We start from the raw sequence: 21489 nt of genomic DNA on the forward strand, positions 1-21489 counted from the left end.
AGACGCCTGCAAAAGCCAAACCCTGTGAAAACAGGTGTTACCTGTTGGCAGGCTGACTACTCGCCCCGCCCACTGACATTCCTGAACTGCAGACAGACAGAAGCAGATGACAGGAAAAAGGTCAGTGGTTGTCACAAGGGGAAAAGTGAAAGTAAAGCAGTGGATTTGAAATGATGCTCACTGAGTCAATTCATCAAAGTGAAACTCAAACTGTTGTCACATGGTAGCAAACTCACACACACACACACACACACATACACACACACACACATACACACACACACACACACACACACACACAGGCCTGGGTCACATCAATGTGTAAATTGGCCAGTGTCTACATTTAGCTTCACTGCTAAATGTTCCCCTTAGATGCTAATAAACCAGAGTTTTCTCCACCTCACTTTGACATATACTTACTACAAAAATAAGTGTTTAATCCTGTTTGTACTTTTCTTTACTACATAATTTAACTGTCACCAGAATAAGATGCAGGTTTAATGTTTCAGAAAAGGTTTAAATGAACCCTTTCTGTCTAGTTTTCACTTTTTAATTCAGGCATATTTGGAGATTGTTTTATGATATTGATCAATTTACTTTTATTTTGATGTCCAGCCCCTTGTATAATATAAATAAGGTTTATTTGATATAGCACTATCTCCCAGAGCAAAGTCCCAAAGTGGCTCTCATAAATAAAATAACACCATGTAACACCAATAAATAATGGATATATGCAGTAAAAGAGAGTGGAAAAAAACATGCAAACAGAAGGACAATAAAAATGCATGGTTTCTAAACCATAATATACAAGGTGAGACAATGACTGATTTGAATAATTGGGTTTTCAGTTGTTTTAAAGGCTAAAACAGATGCTGCAGAACGTAAGTCGGTAAAAAGAACATTCAATAAAGTTGGAGCCATAACTTTAGATACAGTAAATACCTTTCAGTTTTTAGTCGAGCACATGTGATGACCAGTAAATGAATTATCATTGTGTATCGAAGTGCTGCACTAATAAATAATAGTAGATTGACCTAATGGCTTCTGTTGGTGAAGACCATAAAAATGTCATTGGCAATAACAACTTTTTACACTCATTCAATTACAGTAAGCTTGTGGCTTTGTGATCTGTATCTAAAACGTATTCATTGTTTAATTTTCGGTATTTTGTTTCGTGTAATTCATGTTGCGTATCTGTAAAATCACTTAAATGTGTATACTGGTATTTTTTAAATGTAGTTTAACAGTTTATAAAACAAATTTTGATAATTATTTCAGTCTTACTGGCGTCTGATACAACCAGAAATCATGCAGAGCTGATATGAAAAGGAGCATTTACACCAAATTCCATCACCCCCACCTTCGGGAAATGATACATTTTGTGTGTGTGTCTGTTTATGAGTATGTTGTGCTGCTGGGGCAGAAGCTCTGGGTAGGGCTACACCTCGTTTCTGTCCGTTTAGTCTCACCCTGGCTTGACATTCCCGTACAGATGCCGGGTGTCCAGTTGCCACCGGTTATTTCTGTGATGATCCCCTTCACACGCTCAGCCCAACCCTGGAGCAAAACAGTCGCCCTCAATCAGACCCCCAAAATAGCCCAGGGGGGTTGGGGGTGGGTGGTATGGCTGCAGACCCCAGAGGACGGTCCAGTGCAGAGGTTGTACACAACCTTGTCTTCCCGTAACACAGACAGCAGGGACAGGAGAGGAGTCAAGATCCTGTGACCCCACCAACCTATCTTACTCAGTGGATACCACAGTGCAAGAGGAGTGTCTGTTTCTGCCACTGCTTGTCACATGCGCTCACTGTAATCAGAGCAGAAAGTCACACCGAGTGTGGGCCTCAAGTCGTCGAGTGGCTGGTCAATCGTGGATCATGAAGCTGAGCGTGGCGTTGTTTTTTGCGGGCCTCTTCGGGGCGTTGGCAGCCGTGTTCATCCTCCTCTCTTTTGGAACTGATTACTGGCTGCTTGCCTCAGAGAGCTGCCACCCAAATCCTGAAGGCACCGTTGGGCCTGGTGGTGTGACCATAGAGGTGGGTGTCAGAAGATAGTCAGATATAATTTGTTTTACCTACTCAGTATGTTTCTTATTATGTGTTTTTAGGCAGAAACATTTTCATACTAGTCACTTGTGGAACTGAAATGAGGTCAGTTGTTGCTGTAAGACCACAGACAAAATCAAGCTTAGTAATGCCTTTGTTTTGAAGTATTTCAGCTTTATTTACTTTCTTAAATGTTACAGTTTGACCCTTAAACTAGAATTAAAGCTGCTTGTCCTTTGTCAGAGATTGGGATCAGTTGCTTCAATCATTCTCAGTTAACTGCAGAGGGTCGAGGCATCCGTGCAGGGATGTATCATGTAATCAGACACTGTTTAATGTACTGTGTGTGCAGCTATGCAGCGAGTTAGACATAGCTTGTACCATGAGCCTCGATGATAGAAATACAAATACCAGTACTCCCACTGGTATGATACTATTATATGTATATATATGGTATGATAGTATTAAATATCACTGACTAGAACATACTTAGCTCTTCATAGTGAGCACAGATGATACTGGAATTGAGACATGATACCATCACAATAAAACTCAAGTGGGCCTGGGTTTGTACACTACATAGTAAAGCAACGTGACTTCAGTTTAATCAATTAGAAAGTATTATTTATCGAGCTTAATTATTATAATTGTTTGAAAATGTCATTGGACAGTTGAGTAGGGTTGTTGGCAAACCTATAGGTTAGTGCCGCTCCTCAGCTTATGGCTTGAGTCCTCTGAGAAGATCCCAGTTTCGGGTGTTTGATATGATGGTCACATGATTGATGTGATGGTTAATATTAGCCTGCCGAAGAGATGTGCATTGGGATTCTGTCCAAACACATTCTTCTTGTGGGGAAGTCCTGACTCCCTTGGTCGGGAGCCAATGTTCTTAAGCATAGATCGGACTCATCACCAGAGGCGGAGTGAAACAATAATTCAGAGGAATCGTGTCCCCTATCCGGGGACACGTTTCCATGCAAACCACCATGCTGCTAACTTTGTAAGCCAACGCTGTTTGTTGATGTAACAGCTCGCCGACTTGTTATAAGTTTGAGCACTGTCTCCATCTGGGAGGAAAGATCTATACCCATTGTTTAAAATAGAAATGTGAGACTGACCAAAAGCAGTCTAATGAATACTGAGTTTTTAAGGTGTATTGCTATGTGTGAAGCCTCAAAAATGCACTACAACGTATGGATTTGTATATAGACACAGAAAATAAGATGCATCAAAATATTATATTTATATAAAGCCTAAAGCTTAATAAACAAAACAACAACAGTACAATTGTTCAACAAGGTCTTCAAAATCAAACGTGACCTGTATTAGCCTTGACTTAGGCTAATTTACGTCACAGTCTCAAATTTATCTGAGAGGTTTGTTATGGATGATGAAACAGTCACTTTAGTACGTGGGTTTCTGCTTACGTGCAAAAATAGGGACCACCCATGATGAGGGTTTCATGAGCGGGAACATCCTCTACCTGCACACTCGCACGGCACCGAGCCGAACCAGACTAAGGTCAGAGGTGCTTGCTCAGCTCAACCTTTTGACCTGGATCAGCAGCTGCTCCTTCCCACTGTGGCACCACACTCACCACCTGCCTCAGAAGATCTAGAGACTGCAGAATTACATCGACAGATTGAAGTGACGTGCATCCACAAATATTCACATGTCAATATTTCTCTTCCCCTTTCTCCCAGCGTGGAGATGTGGTGGTGCAGGAGGATCGTAAGGATGTTACTCTGTATCACGAGGGCTTCTTCTGGAAGTGTTCCTTTGGAGGCAACATGGATGATGACATCCTGCTCTGGAGACTCTGGTTCAGTAAGTGGGACCCATGACGTAGTAACAATAGTTTTATTTCCTTCTAAACTTATTAAAACCATTATAGAGAAAAGTATAGTTATTGTAAAACATTTTCAAAAATGAACAGCTTGTAACTGTGTTTTGAAAGGTGCTATACAAAAAGGTTTATTGTAATTATTTATTATTATTAAATATTTTAAACACTGAGTATACAAACATATTCCATATTTATATTATATGTATGTACAGATATACTGTATATATATATATTTTTTTTTTACAAAAAGTAACTTCCGAAGAAAGAATATAACCTCTGCGTCAACTTTCCTGTTAGTCCTACTTTGGATTAACTGAAATGTGGGACTTGGAGGGGACACAGCTGTGTTAAAGGTTCTGTTAATTACCAGTATGGAGCATATGAACAGCCCTTGTAGTTTTATATTTTACAGCTGGTGTCTCTGAGACCCTAAACCCAGGTAAAGCAATAATTTTTGTAGCAGATTCCTGAAACACATCATCAGTTAATTCCTGATTTCTCTTTATTATTCTTCCTTCTGAAGCTGATGATTGGTTAGTGCAGGAACCCGTTCTCCTCCAATATTATTCTTCCACACAGTCACACGGCGTCACTGCGACTCTGCTGCGGAATCAATCATCAGCTTCTGATTGGCTGCTTCTCTCTGTCTATAGAAATTGTTTGGCGACACAGTGGTAGAAACCCTCCCATGTGACTTTTTAAAAGAAAAGTGCCATGTGATGTTATTGTGGTTGTTTGTCAGATGATTGTGTGCCCTCCAGTTTCTAATGGGGGACTTTGAATGGTGGTTCATTGTCAGAAACACCCTCGGGCGCTGAGAGGACCTTGTGAGGTTCTTTGAATTTCACATGGTGGAAGAAAAGAGAGAGAGCGGAGGAGGAATATTAAAAACATTGGAGGAAAAAGTGCACAGTAATGCTAACTTTCTGTTTCTCCGTATCGTATATTTAGCTGCATCCTAATCCATGAAAACTCAAGGTAAACATTGATTGCAGTCAAAGTTTACAACAGAAATATGATGATTAAAGAATGTTACAAATGAAGTGAAATAAATGCAAATTCTAATTTTCTTTTTGAAATGGCTGTTGTATATTTCTTTCTTGTGTTACATTAAAAAAATCAGTAGGGAATAACTGGGATCTCCTCTACCTGAAGAATTGCATTTTCATTTCTTTGTTGATTTATTCTTTCCGTCTCCAGCAAATCAGCCACACTCCAAAGTGTGCACGCACGCCTACCTCTTCCCATTCCCTGTGTCTCATCAGACCCACAATGCCACAGAGTACGATTCTGCTATAAGTAAGTGTTTTTCTTGCATTTACCTCTTTGTACAAAGTTAAGACTGTATTCCTCTGAAAGTTGCTCTTGTGCAGCTGGCTGAATATTCTTGTTTTTCCAGTCTACAGAGGCTTCTGGAGCATCTTCATGCTCATTGGCGTGGCAGCTGTGGTGCTCGGTGGGTTCATCATCATCTGTGCTGCTCCGTTTGCCAGCTACCGCCTCTACAAAGCAGGAGGCAGCCTCTTCCTGACATCGGGTGAGACTTTGACATTTTTAAATCCTTTTTGTTTTATGCTACTTGCACTATACATTTATTTGACAGTACTACTACTGTCACTACTACATTGTATTACTTTGCCTTTAAAACTGGGTCCACCTTGACAAATAATAGGAACATTTTGCTTAAAAATTGATTTACCAGGATCAACAAATTTTAAAAGGTCATGTATATAAAAATGATATCAGACAAACTAAGACATTTTCTGCAGAGGGACTTAATTTTAGAAAATGATGTACATTTAGCTGATAATAATTATGTACTTCAACTTAGGTTTGATTTTTAATGCTGGACTTTGACTTGCCGATGAAGAAAAAAAACGTATATTTAGTTGTTTGATGAGAATGGCTGATCTTCTTGGTGGCAAGTACAGTGGTAAACACAGGTCAGATATGATTGTCTCAGTTGTTCTTACTTGAATATATGAGTTTATTGTAACACCCGCAGTAAAAACAGAAACATCTCTATATTTTACCATCTGAGAGGGAACAGATGATAAGTCTGTAGATGATTCATGTCAGGATCATCATTATCCTGAAAGACTCTCTTAAGATTCATCGTATCCTCATGCCAGAGACAGGATGGCAGCTCCTAACACGAAACACTTTGGTTAGGAATACATACATTTTATATACGATATGAAAGGTTTTAAAAGATGCATTAAGTCGCAAATTCCCTGACACTTGCATAGGTGAAATTTGAAATGTGATCTTTTTATGTTGGGTGTCATGATGTGCATCTGAATAACACTGGTTAAATATTTGTTTTTGTCCCCTGTTGTGGATCTACAGGTTAGTGTGTATATATATATATACATACACATGTATATGAGTGAGTTTCAGTCATTACATATCTATCTGTGTTGTTCTTCTCTACTCCAGGTATTTTCCTGCTGTGTGTGGTTGTGATGTACGTACTGTGGCTGCAGGTGCTGGATGTAGTGGAGCTCTACATCGACCACCAGCGCTCGACGCTGTGTCCAAACTTCCAGCTGTCCATTAGCTATGGTCTGTCCTTCATGTTTGCCCCCATCGGCATTTTCTTCTGCCTCCTGTCTGGCCTTCTTTTCCTCCTCATCGGCAATTCCATCAAGCTTGACTGTCACTGACTTTAACCCTACTAGAGATGTTTTCAGGGTTTTTTCTTTTCCTTATTTTCTTTTTTTAAACCCAAATATCTTTACTATTTTTTGCTGCATGAGCCTATAGATAGATCACAGCTTTGTGGTATAAATAATCTGACAAGTTTGGACATTTTGTTCCATGACAAAAATATTGCTTAACTATTTTTGAGAACAGAAATATCATTATAATCCCTCCCTGCCTTGAGCTACATTCAACTGAGCTTATTTCCCAGATAGCCTACAGATGTGGGCCACTTCAGGCAATGATACAGCACTTCAGGCCCTCTCGTGGTCTGAACAAATTGGATGTGAGCCTAAAGTGGCCCATCTGGGAAATAACATTGGGGCCACCTTTGGCACCTTTGGTATTGCTATGGCTAACTTGTGGCCCAGATCTGGCAAAAAGGAGTGAACCGCCGATGTGCCATCATTCCATGCAGCATGTAGGCTGGATGTGGGCCAAGTCTGGGCCAAAACCATTTTGCTCTGTGGGTTACACACAGTTCTGTGCTATCTGTGGGTTGTAGACTCGCATACAGTATAAATATCTGAGGTGTATAACACCAAATTTCAATCCTTTGTGTTTATGGTTATGAGGCTTATTTTTGAAATGCAAAAGTACCTGAAATTGAATGTTGATGAGGAGATATTGTGTTATTTAGAATATATTTGGTTTGCACGCGAAAATGTTCCCTGTTTGAACAATTAATTATAAAATATATTTTTGCTTTGTACAGTATAAATAAATAAAACAATTAGCATAATAGAATGCGTATGAGGTGGTATGATCATTCTTTATGCAGTAAGAAGTTAGCGTTTTTAGAAAGAGCAAACTTTTCTCTCTTCAGTTTTGATGAGGCCGATGCTATTTTTTTGTCAACAAATTCCATGAAAAGACCAAAACAAATAATGTGAAGGACTCTTAATATTCTCCAACCTCCACTTCTTTATCTGTTGTACTCAACTCCAGGGCACAAATATATACTTTCATGGTGAGATTGTTGTTTACTAATCAGAAAGTCATGGTTTGATTTCTGCATCACAAATTGTTCCTGACAGCTTTCTATGAATGATGTGTGATAGTAAAATAGTTGCAATGAATGGGTCAATGGGACTTGTTCTTCAAGGCTTTTTGAGAGGTTGATAAGACTGGACGCTCTATGTAAATACCATTTATCTACCATATTTACCATTTAATTGTTGAGAGCAATTTCTACCTGCAGAATAAACACATAGTCTGCTCTGATGAGTAACAGAACCCGCGTTCATGGTAATGAAGGAACATGTAATCAAGTGCAACATTGATGTATTTGTTAATAATCTTTAGACAACAGTTGAGCTCGATGGCACCAAGGAATTAACTAATAATAATCATAATCATAATAATGATTATGATTATGATTATGATTATGAATAATGTTATTACTATTATTATATTAATGGGTCAAAATATTGTTGGTTTTGGTCTTTTCATGGGATTTTCTTTCAAGAACTATATATATATATATGATCTGATCAGACTAAGAAGTACAATGAAATCATTACATTTTCTGCTTCTTCTCCAGTATTATTTTATTACTTCTGTACATAGTCTGAAACTGTGCTGTTGTTTTGTTGTGTTCATTTTATTTAATTACTTTTCTCTGTTGCTTGTATGTAACTGTTTTATGTTGCTTTTTTCACTCAGTCCATTTTCACAGTGAGTTATAGCATAGTGTGTTTTGAGATACAAACATAACACAAAACTTCTTTGGTGATTTGTCTGCCGACAAAGAAAACATGGAGAAGATAAGCTTTGATTGGTAAAATAAAGAATTATATTTCACATAAGAAACTGGAAAAGGGTTTGCATTGTTTAATACAGGCCTTTTCAAAAGATAATGCTGCATGCATCTAAAATCATTATTATGATTATTGGAGAAGAGGCTCTTATCAGCACAACACAAAAAAAATAACTAGCAAAACAATGTTTACACGTGTAATAAATGTCTTCGCTTCTCCTTTGTCAACATGCAGGCACAAATATGATTCTTGTAACAAAGGCTTCGACTAATCCAAACGATTCCACCACAATACCATCAGATGGCGCTCTTGCCTCACTTGATCCACACTTCAACTTGCACCCTGAGAGGCAGAAATCCCATTTTGCTTATCTGGAGTCTATGTGGAGGGTATATGGCGTTATGCATTTAATCATAACTTCAGAGGGGGGATCTGTAGATGAAAGAATTCACACCTTGGCTGACAGACGGACTGTAATTTCACTCATGAATGGAGCATTTGATCAGGATCTGAATGGACCCCTGTGTGGACTCTCATGTGTCTGTATCAGCGCCGAGGCTTTATAATATACTTATCATACATAGGGAAATGCATCTGCGGTTTGAGAGTGACACAATGTGAGGCATTGATTACTGCGTGAGATTGACTTTGCCTCCACAGTAGACTCTTGTGATGGAGATTCACACTTCCAAAAATTCAGAAATTCTTATTGCCGTCCACATGGGAGGAGTGGCCTCAGCAGAGCTAGAAACCACTGCAGGTCAGGCCAGGAGGCTACAGAGGTTGGCAGATGCTAATAAATTGTAAGATAAGATCACAGGATTTGTCCTGTTTCAGGTCCTTTCACGAAGGTCTCCCCGAGGAAAGAGATTTCTTATCTTGATGGACTTCCTGGTTTAAATGAAATCCTAATAAGATGAAAGAAAAAAGGTTTAATCATTTCTCCATCCATATCCAAATGAGCATGTGTGTGGAGGAAGAGCATGTGTGTGAGAGGGTGAGTTTTAATGCAGGTGAGGAGGAAGCTACCTCCAGGAGCAGCCTGGGCCTTGCAGTCAGTAATGTCATCAGAGTGGGAGTCCCAGCTGAATTCAGCACTGTTCTGCATGATTGCCCATGATAATTGTGTGTTGATAGGGAGCGCCGGAGATGGAGTATAATTTCCACCGAGAGATTCCTAAACAAATACCTGTGCTCAGCAGAGGGATGGAGTGCAGCAGGAGGTGAGGAGGAGAATCGCGGATGAGGGCAGATAGAGGATGAGAGGGTAACGCTTCCAGAGGAGGAGGAGGAGGAGGAGGAGGAAGAAGGAGGAAGGACAGACAGGAAGCAGCATTTTCCCTGCATGACCTATAGTCTGTATATAGTGAAACCAGAGCAAGGTCCTGCAAGACACTGCACTTAAAAACACAAGAAGGACAATTTAGTGAGACAAAAAAACACAGTTCCAACAGAACAGAAGAGAGTAGAAGAGAATAAATCAGGACAGAATCCAATAGAATAGAATAGAACCCACTAAAGCAGAATAAAGCACAACAGAAAAGAGTAGAAGAGTAGACATAAAATAATGAAATAGAATAGAACAGAACAGAACACATTAAAGCAGAATACAACAGAGCAGTTCAGAGCAGAACACAATAAAACAGGGCAGAAAAGAATAGAAAAGAATCAAATTGAATAAAGCACAACACAAGAGCAGAACACAATGAAATAGAACGGAACACAGACGACAGTAAATAGAAACAGGGCAGAATCCACTGAAATAGAGGAGAACAGAAAATAATAGAACGCAGTAAAACAGAAGAAAGCACAGAACAGGGCAGAATACAACGAAATAGAACCAAACACATTCAAGCAAAATAGACCATAACTCAAAATAGTAGAACAGAGCAGAACAATACAAAATAAAACACAACAGAACTTATTAAAACCGAACAGGAAGCAGGAAAAAGTTCAACAGGAGGATTGTTTGGGGTCCTGAGAGCACAGGGGGCTGTTATCGAGGGGCCCGTGGACACACAAGGGGGACTGTTCCCACTTTTCTTTTTGGTTGTTGGATCAAAACCCCACGTGTGTGCTGTTACTAATAACCTATATGCCTTTTGTCTGAAAGTGAAAACTAATCTATTCGTGTCTGTTTGGAGAATTAGAGCTATACGTAACTTTGGCCTCCGTCAGTGTACAGTATGTGCACATGTGTCGCTTGTGTGATGGAATCAGCGGAAAGACTCGTGTGGGACATGTTGAAGTCCGTCACTCGTCTGGTGGAGAGCAGGAGATAAGTTCGACTCCTAGTCAACACTTGTATATTTAACCTTGAGGGAGGTTCAAGTTAATTGGAAGACACTCTTTGCCTCGGTGCTCTCACCTCACGGCACGTAGTGTACTTATCATAGCTTATCTTCCAAACGTGTCCTTATCTCACAAGACATGCAAGTCAGACTACATTTAAATCTGATTACTTTCAACTCTCGGAGAAAAAAGAAGCAAAAGTATTTGAATTGCATGAACAATATGGCAAGTCATATTACACGCCGCTCTCCTCTTTAGAGATAGTTTTACATAATTTCCCATTCGTTTTGAAATAATGAATAGACAATGGGACGTATAATTGTGTGAATTTACAATTCAGAGGACCACGTCGTATAATCACCGCGCATAATTCAGAGAGTGGAGCACATAGGTCAGCGGTGGCAGCGGCACAGAAAGTAACCCAGGTTCTTCAAACCAACAGTGGAAAAATCAACACTTTTATTCTCGCTCAGCTTGAAACGTCCCTTTCATGAGGCGTTCCTTCAGTATCATTGAGGAAATATAAAGAAGTACAAGCGGGGCATCCAATTATCTTTATACCCCGTGTATTTCCTCCGCAGCAGAGAGATTGTTTCAGTGGAGTCTGTGAGTTCAGAGGAGCTCAGTGATGTGTGAAGAGGCTCTGGCAGCAGAAAAATGGTTATTACACTGTTGGCCGGTGCAAACTATACCTGTGCGGAGTGGATCCTTTCGGCCCCTCTAACATCCTCTGGCCTCACACCCCAGTTTGTGCATATAAATTACATTCCAAAGTGTGTATGGATGGCCCTCGTTCGTACTCAAGGTCTCTCGTTTCAAAGGCATGCTAATGTCTCTCACGGTGAAACTCCATTCAGCCGCTCTCTTTTAACTGCCGGGGCAACTGTGTAGGAGATGATTGGGACTCTTCAACCACATCTCTTCCTGAATATTCATACATTTTTAATGGCACATAAAAATATATGTATATGTATCCACAAATAAGAGACATATCATTCAAGAGTGCAAATTATTAACAATTTTCGCTTTAGCTGCTTTATTTTGCATTATTTCCTTTTACTTAAAACATCGCTGTATGTGTCGGTTAAATAAAGTTAAATAGATAAGTGAATTTCAGTTGTGGCATCCCGCGCTTTTTTTTTACCCAGATCCACAATGTGTTAGCACGCGCTCATCGCAAATTTTCTCACTTTTTAATTCTTTCTCTGGGATTGCCGCGCTTCAGCACCGCGCGCTCCGGCTTCTTGTTTGGGTTTAGCTCCCCCCTCGAGCAACTAATTAATGCTGCAGTACAAACAGCCGTTGGATTTGGTCATGAATATTCAAACGCACCACTTGCATATCATTTTTTATGCAGCGTTGTAACACAGGGCGATAGTGAGGCACTGCGTCGGGGGTTTCAAAGCCATTTGAGGTTTTTCTGTGTCGTACTTTCTCTGTCCCAGTCTGAAAAGAAAGTCTGTCCCCAATTATCTGACAGAGTGAGACTTAACTATGTGCAAAACTGAAACGGGACATATTCATAAATGTTGTTGTTTTGACATTTACCAACTTCTTTACTTCATTCTCATGTTTTGTTATGTTTTAGTTATATATATTACTTTAAAAAATCAGATTATCATCATTTACTATTCAATGTATCCGTTGTGCAAACATCTTAAACTGTCTTTTATAATTACCAGACTATAAAATACACTGTACAAATGTTAAATCTCTCAGCAAAAGATGCCAGTAATTCATTAAAATAATTAAAATAAATAGCTATTATTTAGTTGCTTAAAGTACCAACTGTTGTTTATTTCCTTTTATATATTTTTTTTTTCACAAAAGGGAAACAAGAAAAAGATTATTTGTTTTTTTAGTAGTTCATACAATCATATTCATAAAATCAAAGTACAATATATAAATATCAGAGGTTCAACCATTAAATAACAACTTCTAATGAATTTAAAGAGAATATAAAACTCGACAGTTATATATTTTAAACCGCTCATTCCACATTCAACATGTCTCAACGGTGCAATCAAAATATTTGCTGTTCCGTTCTGTTGAACCACAATCGCTCACATGTTTATTTATGCCGTCTTACAAAAGGGCATTGTCATATTTGTTAGCCTTAAACATGTCAGCATGTTAAAAAAATAAACAGGCACAAGCACTGTTTATCATATTTAATAGACATGAATATACAATTCTACAATAAGTATTCAAATGATTTCTCCTCTCTTTGTTTGCCTCTTCATGTGAATTCATAAGATTAGCTTAATATGCAACCTCACTTCATTAGAGTTACATTTATGAAAATTATGTATTATGTATTGAAATCACAGCAACGCAAACACGGGCCTATTATTAACACTTGAACTACATCTGTACAGATATTAGAGTCACATCGCCGGGACGTTAACAGAGGTGACGTCTCGCTAAAGTTACAGAAGCACCAGCGACTTCTCGTGCTTCTATTTGTAGAGTGAATGACAACAGAACTGACAAGAGCAGGACATTTTTCAGTAGCTTGAGGTGGTGGATGTACACAGCAGTCATGTGGCTCTGATTAGGAGAGGAAATACTTGAAACGCATGAAAAAGAAGCTTAAAGTGTAAAAACAAAATGGTTAATTTTACAGCGTTTTTAGCTGCAGTAAAAACATAGTTAAATACAATAGTAGATTTGAAGTACAGGGCAGTTCACAGGCGTGCAATCAGACAGTGAACATCAAATTAAAAGACACAACACAATAGAAGACAAAGAGAAACAGAAATACAGAGTCTAACACAGACCGAATGCTTTACCTGCAGATTTCCTTTAAAGTCTTGCCGCAGCTGAGTGGAAGAACAATCCTTTCTCTCCATTCAAACCTAACTTACATTAACGTTACTGTCCTTTATACAGGATCCATGTGTGTCCTCGTCCTGTTGCAGCTTCTGTGCTTTTATACTGGTTTCAACTTGCAAAATTATACCTTTGACCCCAAGTAGTGCTGACATTCCTTGAAAGTAAAATCCTGTGTGTGTGTGTGTGCAGAGTGTGGCGTTCGGTTTTGCAATGGTAAAAGTAGACTTTGTATTAATTGAAGTATAATGATATCTCCAGCATGGATGTTGGTAAAAAAGCAAGTGAATAATGTATCTCCATGCAGATGATAAATGAATATGTTCATATATTCATTTATTAATTTATACATTTGAATTATGATTTGGCCTGACTTTATACTTTCCTTTATATGTTTTACTCAGGACACATCTTTTTTTAGTTTGTCATTAAATCCCTGCAACACATGCGGAGCTGTTTGTTATTGTGATATTTCACTTTCACATAGGATCCCATCTTTTTTTTATCATAAGACATGTTATCCTTTGTCCTTTACATTTTCCCGTTTGTTTGTTTTTGCAACTCTTTCACTGACTCTCGCTTCCTTGATGTCCTCATCGCTCCTTTTCTTTTTCGCTCATGTTTGCTGAAAAGCGAAGAAGGAAAGTAAGCCCCAGATAAACAGACGGCAAAGTTTAGCAAAGTTTCACAAAGTAAAAGAGAAAAAAAGAAAAAAGGAAATGCCAACTGAAGAGACACTGCTGAGCTTCAGGCAGCTGAAGTCACGAGCCTCAGGGACCGTACGGGGGCTGGTAAATGTTACCGATGATAAATAAACATTATTTAAAAGATCTGTCAGCTCTTGTTAGAACGTAACCGTGGTTCATTTGTTTCAATGCTCTGAGGGGATAAGGAATATTTAATCACTCATCTGAATGACATGAATAATCACAGATACCATTCTCCTGAAGCCACAAGCAGAAACCCTGATGATGACTCCAGCACTGATGTTGAAGATTTGCATACAAGTAGATGATAATCTCTACAAAGCATTACAACATGTATTGTTCTATTAGAGTTATATACAAAAGAATTATAACCTAGTGATGGATGTTTGGAACTAGTCCAGCATTTTTTATTTTATAGTAATTTTTTTAATTCAAAACAACAAATATTGCTGAATCTCGGTCATAACCATAATCCCCATAACAGCTTTGTGTGCAGACTGTGCAACCTTAAGATAAGTTTCAGAAAACCAAATTGAATCTGATATTATTAATTAATTAATAGATTTAAGACATTTTCAACCTTAAAATCGGTTTAATATTTAACAAAAGAAGACAATGAGTATTTGTGTTTCTGTGATCCTGAAACATTTCATCCGGATGTTGCAAAAGTTATTGTATGAAAAAGGAGAAAAGGAGATTGATTTTAAAGAGAGTATGACATCAGTGCATATCCTCAACCCGATTTGCAAATTGACCCCTGCACTCACTTCTGTTGATTTGGACCACCACTGTAAAGGATGCTAATGATAGGCATACATTTATATATATAGGTACAAACATTTTAAAGAGAAATAATTTATGTTGTAATTTAAAATGTAAGATCCCTAATATCTGTATCAAACGCTGCTTTATTCTGTATTTTAAGTGGATCACATGATGCACGTACTGTATGTGCAAGGGATCATCTGTGTTGGCAACTCCAGATCATTCACTTTTGTAAGTTTTGAAATATCTTTAAATGTCTGCTGTCTTTTGTTCACATTGTTTTGGTTGACTTTTACCACTTTTACCTCTCTGTCACAGAGACAGTGTCTTTCTGAGGAAAATAATGCAGCATTTTACTTTTAAACAGGCAGATATTTCTTCCTGGAGGTGGTGGAGACCAACAACAGAGCAAAAATGCATAGTAAATGTTGAGCTTATCATATGGACACAGACATGGATGGGTTAAAGGAGTTATTATATTGCTGTTTCTGGCAACAGCATTAAAAGTCTACTGAAAGTCTCTTTTGTTGTATTCCCACACTCCAAAGACCCACCAGGCCAAAGTCAAAATGTACAGAGGCAAATCATCATCTAACAAACAAGTTACGTGCATCTGTGTGCAGACATGCAAGATATATCATTGTTTCTCAAAAATGCTTTTAGCAAAACATTCCATTACATTGAGATTTGATCACAGGCAGGTCCTGCTGACACCACTGGGAATCAATACACCTATATACATGAAAAAAAGCAAAGATGGTGTCAGACTCCACAGGACGGTAACAACATACACAGGTACTCAGCTGCTCTGGTTGAATCCGCCTGTGTCTCTGTTTGTGTGAACTTGCTTGTAACCCTTGGTCCAGTCCTTCCCTTGCCGCTCCACACTCAGCAGAAGAGGTCATGCTTGTGTCTTGCACATTGGCACATAGGACACCTGCTTGTTGGCATGGTGACATGTGAGCCTCTGGGACGAGCAAAGGGGCATCTGCTCAGCAGAGAGAGAGGGGCTGAACGGGTTGCCCTTAGCAACAGGCTTCAGAGCAGGCCTTGGCATCTGCACATATATTGGATGAATGAGAAAGGTTTCTCTATCTATCTGTCCATCCATCTATCTATCTATCTATCTATCTATCCATCTATCTATCTATCTATCTATCTATCTATCTATCTATCTATCTATCTATCTATCTATCTATCTATCTATCTATCTATCTATAGCATGGTTTATTTTTTAATTTGTGTGTGTGTGTGTGTGTGTTTTAAACTTAAACTCTGAGGTATTCAACATCATTTTCCTGTTTTGAAGTCGATGATGTTTGCCATTCTACTAACTCATATAAAACATTTTTTTTAATGAAGCGAATTGTGTTGGGATGCTTTAAACCTTCTGAGGAAAAAGACAATTTAAAAATGATCAAATGTAGAATGTTGGCTTATCTTGACCACATCTGTCTAAAAGATCCGTATTCTTAAACGCGCATGTGTTTCACCCGGCAGTATTTCACTCGGCAGTATTTTGTGCTCGTGCAGTGGAGAGAGTCTTATTCTGTATCTGACCTTCATATGACTTTTCTTGCCTCGTGTCATTCTTAAGTTTGAACTCTTCCCTCCCGTCTTTCCAACTGTTCCCTTTGCATTTCCTGTTGCTCATCATGACTTGATTTAGCAGCATTTAACTTTGCACAACATATTATAAAACTCTTTTTTATTTCATTTTCATCTTTGGATTTTAACAGGAATTTTGTCCAGGTTGATCCTTATGCCAAGATACAGATTGGAATTAATATTTGTTATCTTGCATTATGAGCATGTTCTATTAATCTTTTTAAACAAAATTTCAAACCAGTACATCATGAATAAAAAAGCTGACATCATTTTGCACGTAAAACCTCCAGCTTCATTTCTAATAATGTTTTGAATGTCATTCTCCATTGCAGCATATCAACTTTTTGGACTAATATACACATGTATAGTTAAAGTCAGAAAATGAATTAATATTTATTCCAGCTGTCAGATTTAAGGTTGCGTCACCTTCTCCTTTTCTTAACCTTCACTGCCTCTATATGCTTCAGCAGCATTTTACTCTCATTTCAGTCCCTGTGAATACATTTTCTCACTGTGAGTTTCATATCTTTTTTTGCATTATGTGCCACGATGATGGATTGTCCAGATTGTAGATCCAAAGAATTGACAAAACAGAATGGGTGAAGAAGCAGGAAAAAGTGTCGTTCGGTGGCGTTTGTCCAGCTTCACACACCCATCAATGCAGGACAATAAATCTTCTGAATGCATATTTGAAACTGAATCAATGTACGCTGCAGCCTGAAGGTTAACCTGCTTCTTCTGTTCAGATTTGTTATTTAAATGCTGAATAACATGGCAGCAGTGTATTCACAGCACTTATTACTGAGTAACAGTAAAAATGCAGGGTTTATGCGACCATAATAAGACTTAGGTCCAGCATCCAAGAATTTACTAAATGAACGGACAAGAAATGCTGTGACTTGACAATATAAGAGTTTTTCAAAAGAGGGAGTGATCTTATATTTCAGGACTCAACAGTTATGTGTCAATTCACTACAACTATTGTTATTTTTTGAATGGGGACAGTAAGCTGCCAGTGTAACTACAGTTCTCCACAGTGTTGCATTATTAATTATTTCCTGCCTTATTATGTTGCTTGTGAACGTTGTGGAATCTGTCCATAGAGAGTATTTCAGAGTTATTCATCATTAAAAGTGTTATAGTTAAATATCAATTTTACCTGAATCTTTTGCTTGTCATGATTTTGGTTCAAAAATAACCTTGGCCTTCAGTGTTGCATGTCACAACTCCAAAATGCAAATAAAAGACCAATAGTAAAAAGTTTCAGTCCAATGCTTTAATGAGGGATATATAATAGATCAGACACCGTGGGATGTTTTCATTCCCACCCAATCACAGCTATAATGATCCCGTTACAGAATAAACCAAAAAATACTCGTGCTTGCAATTGTGCAAAAGTAAGATCTGGAGTTAGACGCTTTCTCTTTCTCACTTCCTGTACATTCAGGTCTATGGACAATTAGCGTTGGAAATCACCAAATAACCAAAATTTCACCTGCAGGAAACACGTGAAGAAAGTACAAAACCCACATGGGACACCTCTACCTGACCATGCAGCTCCATTAAAAAAAAGAGCTTCTCTGCCAAAATGCTTTGATACGGTATTGATACTTCTTCACTCTGCAGACCAAGCGCTCTACATTAATGAACACTAATGAGGTGAAATTTAATTTGCTCCTTCTAAATTTTTTTATTTTTAGACTGACCACAGGAAGATAAACATGAACGATGCCAGTTTTGCACTTTGAACCGGAGGAACTGCTCCACTAGCACCAAGGAGTCATTATCTTGGGATTATGAGCCCCTGCTTTGTTAACAAGGTGCTGCATGGCTACAAATCAGAGCTGCTAATGACTTAAAGAGCACATCAGCTACGGCTGGTTTGCTTAACAGCAGAGCAGCGCAGCGCTTTGAGTTTCAACTTTAATTAGGGATTGGCTAAAACACAGCTCCCTGTGGTCCCGACACATTACCAATACTCCCGCGCTCGGGTCTATTAGTGTTTAAAACAGCTCCACGAGGACCGCAACTTATCCCACGGCTGTCCAATCATTAATCTTTAAGAGAGTAATGTATCTTAAGTATTCCGTTGACATTGTCTGTGCACATGACACAGGAGGAGTGTAATGCATTTCCTGCACTCTGCATTCAACGTACGCAGGTATTGACCGAGTTCTGTGCGGAGTCACAAGTTCACCTTCGTTCCTGAGCAGACGTTCATATTCTTACACGAGGAAAAAAAAACAGCCACAGCCTCTCTCAATCAAGCCCTGATCAAGCACAAAGGCACATCCGACTCTAAATAATACATGACTCGTCTTCCCATACACACTCCCCCACCGGGACACTGAAAAGAGGGAGCAGGTTCAAACATCTCTCCTCATCTTCAAACGGCCATGCCTTCATCTTAGCTGCTGCCAGATTCTCTGACACAGTTTCGTCCTGGAGAGGAAGACATTGTTAGTTTGAGGCCACGATTGTCCTTGTCCTCAAAGACTCTTTTTGAATGGCAGACCTCTCTGATTCACAGAGATTACAGACGATTTGCAACGTAGACAAACCGAATGTTGAAGCATATTTTGATAATTCCGTGGGACGTAGTTTCTGTACATTTCCGAGTTGCTCAAATGGCCAACAGGATGTCAGCATAGCATTGCCGTTCCTTTACCATAAATATATAAATGAGTAGCTATAGAGAAACAAAACAGCGAAATTCACTAATCATAGTATGAAGTAAAATCCGATTGTGCAGATTCTCTTCCAAAGGAAAAAAAAATCTTTTTTAACTTTATCATTTATTTCCCTTCCCGGGATCATTAAAGTTTGTTTCAAAATTACTGAGACATCTGTAATCATTCTAAAAGTTTATTTCATTTTTCTAGACAGTGGTGCTATTGTTTTGTGTGATTCCCATTTGTCCGAGACAATAGCAGCAAATTCTTCATTCATGCAATTCCAGCTAATATGGAAAAACACCAAAGCCTTTTGTAATTGTTACTTGGGTGAAATCAAGGATGGTGAGTAGCACTGTCATCCTCGTGATCATAATATTTAATATCCTGAAGTAGCCTTTTAGCAATATTTGGAGGGCGAACAGAAGACCGAAAATTGGCAGTGTTGACACCTCTGTACATCTTTTTGCCAAATGGGAAATATCCTCACTGTCAGATGAAGCAAATCCACGAGTGAAGCATGCTTTTTCAGACACTGTTAATAGTAAGATAGTAGTAATAGTAAATGTCTATATGATAAAAGTGAGAACATTTCAGACAGCAGAGAATGTACCTAAAGTTCGGATAAATAGAATGAAAATAGAATTTTTGTGGAAACCGAGAAAATTAAACAAAGCAAGTTTTGATGATGTATGCATGCTGCTTCACAAATCCTTAGGGTAACTGGTTTTATTTTTCACAATAATTAATATTTCATGTTCCTACCATTTCAATATCAGAGCCCATCGGCTATTATCTGACAACAAATTAGCCCCTAGGGGCAATGGCTGATATTTAAGAAATCTAGTGTAGACAGCAGATATCCGGGCCAAGACTCCAGTTTGTCAAACCATTTACTAGTATATTTGATCGATTGAGTTGAACATTACAACTTCAACTTTGTTAGAATCAAATAATTTCACATTTACATCACCAGTGCTGCAGTAACTGGTAATTTATCTTCGAATATGGATTGTGAAGCTCAGGGACAAGTTTCAATTTTTGAAGTTGCTGACTGAGTCACAGAAAATAGTGGAACAGACTTTAACCCAAAGGTGGTGTCATTGCCACTGTGTGAGTCTTTTATTCAAAGCTATTAGATGCTGTTGCTGAACCCTGAAGGTAAAACTTAGACTTAGTGGTGAATAATTATCACAACTTGTTCAGTAGAGTGATTTTGCAAAGAATGCAAAAATGCTAATTGCAGTCTACGATAACTTTTCTTGTCCGAAACGTGGTCATTTGATTACAACAAAAATATTATTCCCTTCTCTTTGACTGAGAACGCAGACACGGGAGCAGAAGGCAGGCGGCTCAGTGCTGCTGCTCTTTGGCTGGTGATAAAGATTCAGCCTGTTCCTTTAGCTCCATGTGTAGTCATGTGTATAATTGCTCTGGGACTGGAAATGCACCATGTGTGAATATAAAGGAAGGGCCATCTAATAGGAGACACTGTTCAAACAACATAGCTTCGGTTTGTCTAAATGTCCCGTGTCACAGAGAAGCTGCAGAGGACGGAGGAGGGCTCGGGGTGTAGCAGCATCCAGTGGAGTGAGAGCACGGAGCAAAGAGGGAATAACAGGAAACAAGATAAAAAAGTGACAGAAGGCTGCTAATCGCCACAGATTGTTAAAACAAAACAAACAACACCAAAAATAGGACGGGATCAAAATGACAGGGGCAGGTGGGAAATATAAAGTTCACTGTGCCCCTCTGTAATTTAACCCATTGCCTCCACAAAGGATGTTATGTTCTTGTCTTTGTTTGTTTGATTTTCATGATATCATGTTGAGGGGTGGGGCATGACCCAAGTGGTGACACGTTCAATTTTTGGTGCGGATCCAGATCAGAGGGTGGATTTTGAGGCACGGCATTTTTAAACATTTTCCTTGATTTCGGAAATAATTCATGGATCCTAATGAAAAAGGTATGTTTATGAGTATGTGCGATTTGGTGCAGATCCAACAATTCCAGTCTAATGAATTGAAATGTAGATTCTTAAGTGGACTGTTGGGCCTTGGCAGATGTGTGATGTCCACTGAGTGCCATTCCAGTTTTGTTTATGGGACATTACATCGTGGACATTTAGGACGACAAGCCAAAAGAGAATATCAGTACACATATGTAGCTGAGAATACAACAGCACTAGCGATGCTTTAATTTTTATGGTCATCATATTGGTTTTCAAGTAGGCCTAAACGTTGGTGTTAATGTGATGGA

At 38.7% G+C, this 21489-nt stretch overlaps 1 protein-coding gene across 3 annotated transcripts; it reads left to right on the forward strand.

Moving 5' to 3' along the window:
* Positions 1 to 1622: 1622 nt before the first annotated feature.
* Positions 1623 to 8402, forward strand: tmem182a (transmembrane protein 182a). Of its 3 annotated transcripts, XR_004612411.1 has the most exons (7): positions 1623 to 2036; positions 3749 to 3872; positions 4304 to 4330; positions 5092 to 5190; positions 5291 to 5428; positions 6331 to 6615; positions 6665 to 8402. XR_004612411.1 is itself a non-coding variant. In XM_034573195.1 (6 exons), the coding sequence occupies exons 1-6, from the start codon at positions 1878 to 1880 to the stop codon at positions 6555 to 6557; spliced, it is 774 nt and encodes a 257-aa protein (XP_034429086.1). In that variant the 5' UTR covers positions 1623 to 1877; the 3' UTR covers positions 6558 to 8402. The 3 variants fall into 3 exon arrangements, 2 of the variants coding, with proteins under 2 accessions (XP_034429086.1, XP_034429087.1); XM_034573195.1 differs by having other exon boundaries at positions 6331 to 8402; XM_034573196.1 differs by lacking the exon at positions 4304 to 4330 and having other exon boundaries at positions 6331 to 8402.
* Positions 8403 to 21489: the final 13087 nt, after the last annotated feature.

Source organism: Hippoglossus hippoglossus, chromosome 21, assembly GCF_009819705.1.
Source record: "Hippoglossus hippoglossus isolate fHipHip1 chromosome 21, fHipHip1.pri, whole genome shotgun sequence".
Classification (NCBI taxonomy): Eukaryota; Metazoa; Chordata; class Actinopteri; order Pleuronectiformes; family Pleuronectidae; genus Hippoglossus; species Hippoglossus hippoglossus.

Bases quoted from the DNA above. Each gene is read 5' to 3' on its own strand.
- tmem182a (XM_034573195.1), top strand. From the start codon at position 1,878: ATGAAGCTGAGCGTGGCGTTGTTTTTTGCGGGCCTCTTCGGGGCGTTG. The intron at 3,873-4,303 runs GTAAGTGGGACC...TATATTTTACAG, and splicing joins GCTCTGGAGACTCTGGTTCA to CTGGTGTCTCTGAGACCCTA. The intron at 4,331-5,091 runs GTAAAGCAATAA...TTCCGTCTCCAG, and splicing joins CTCTGAGACCCTAAACCCAG to CAAATCAGCCACACTCCAAA.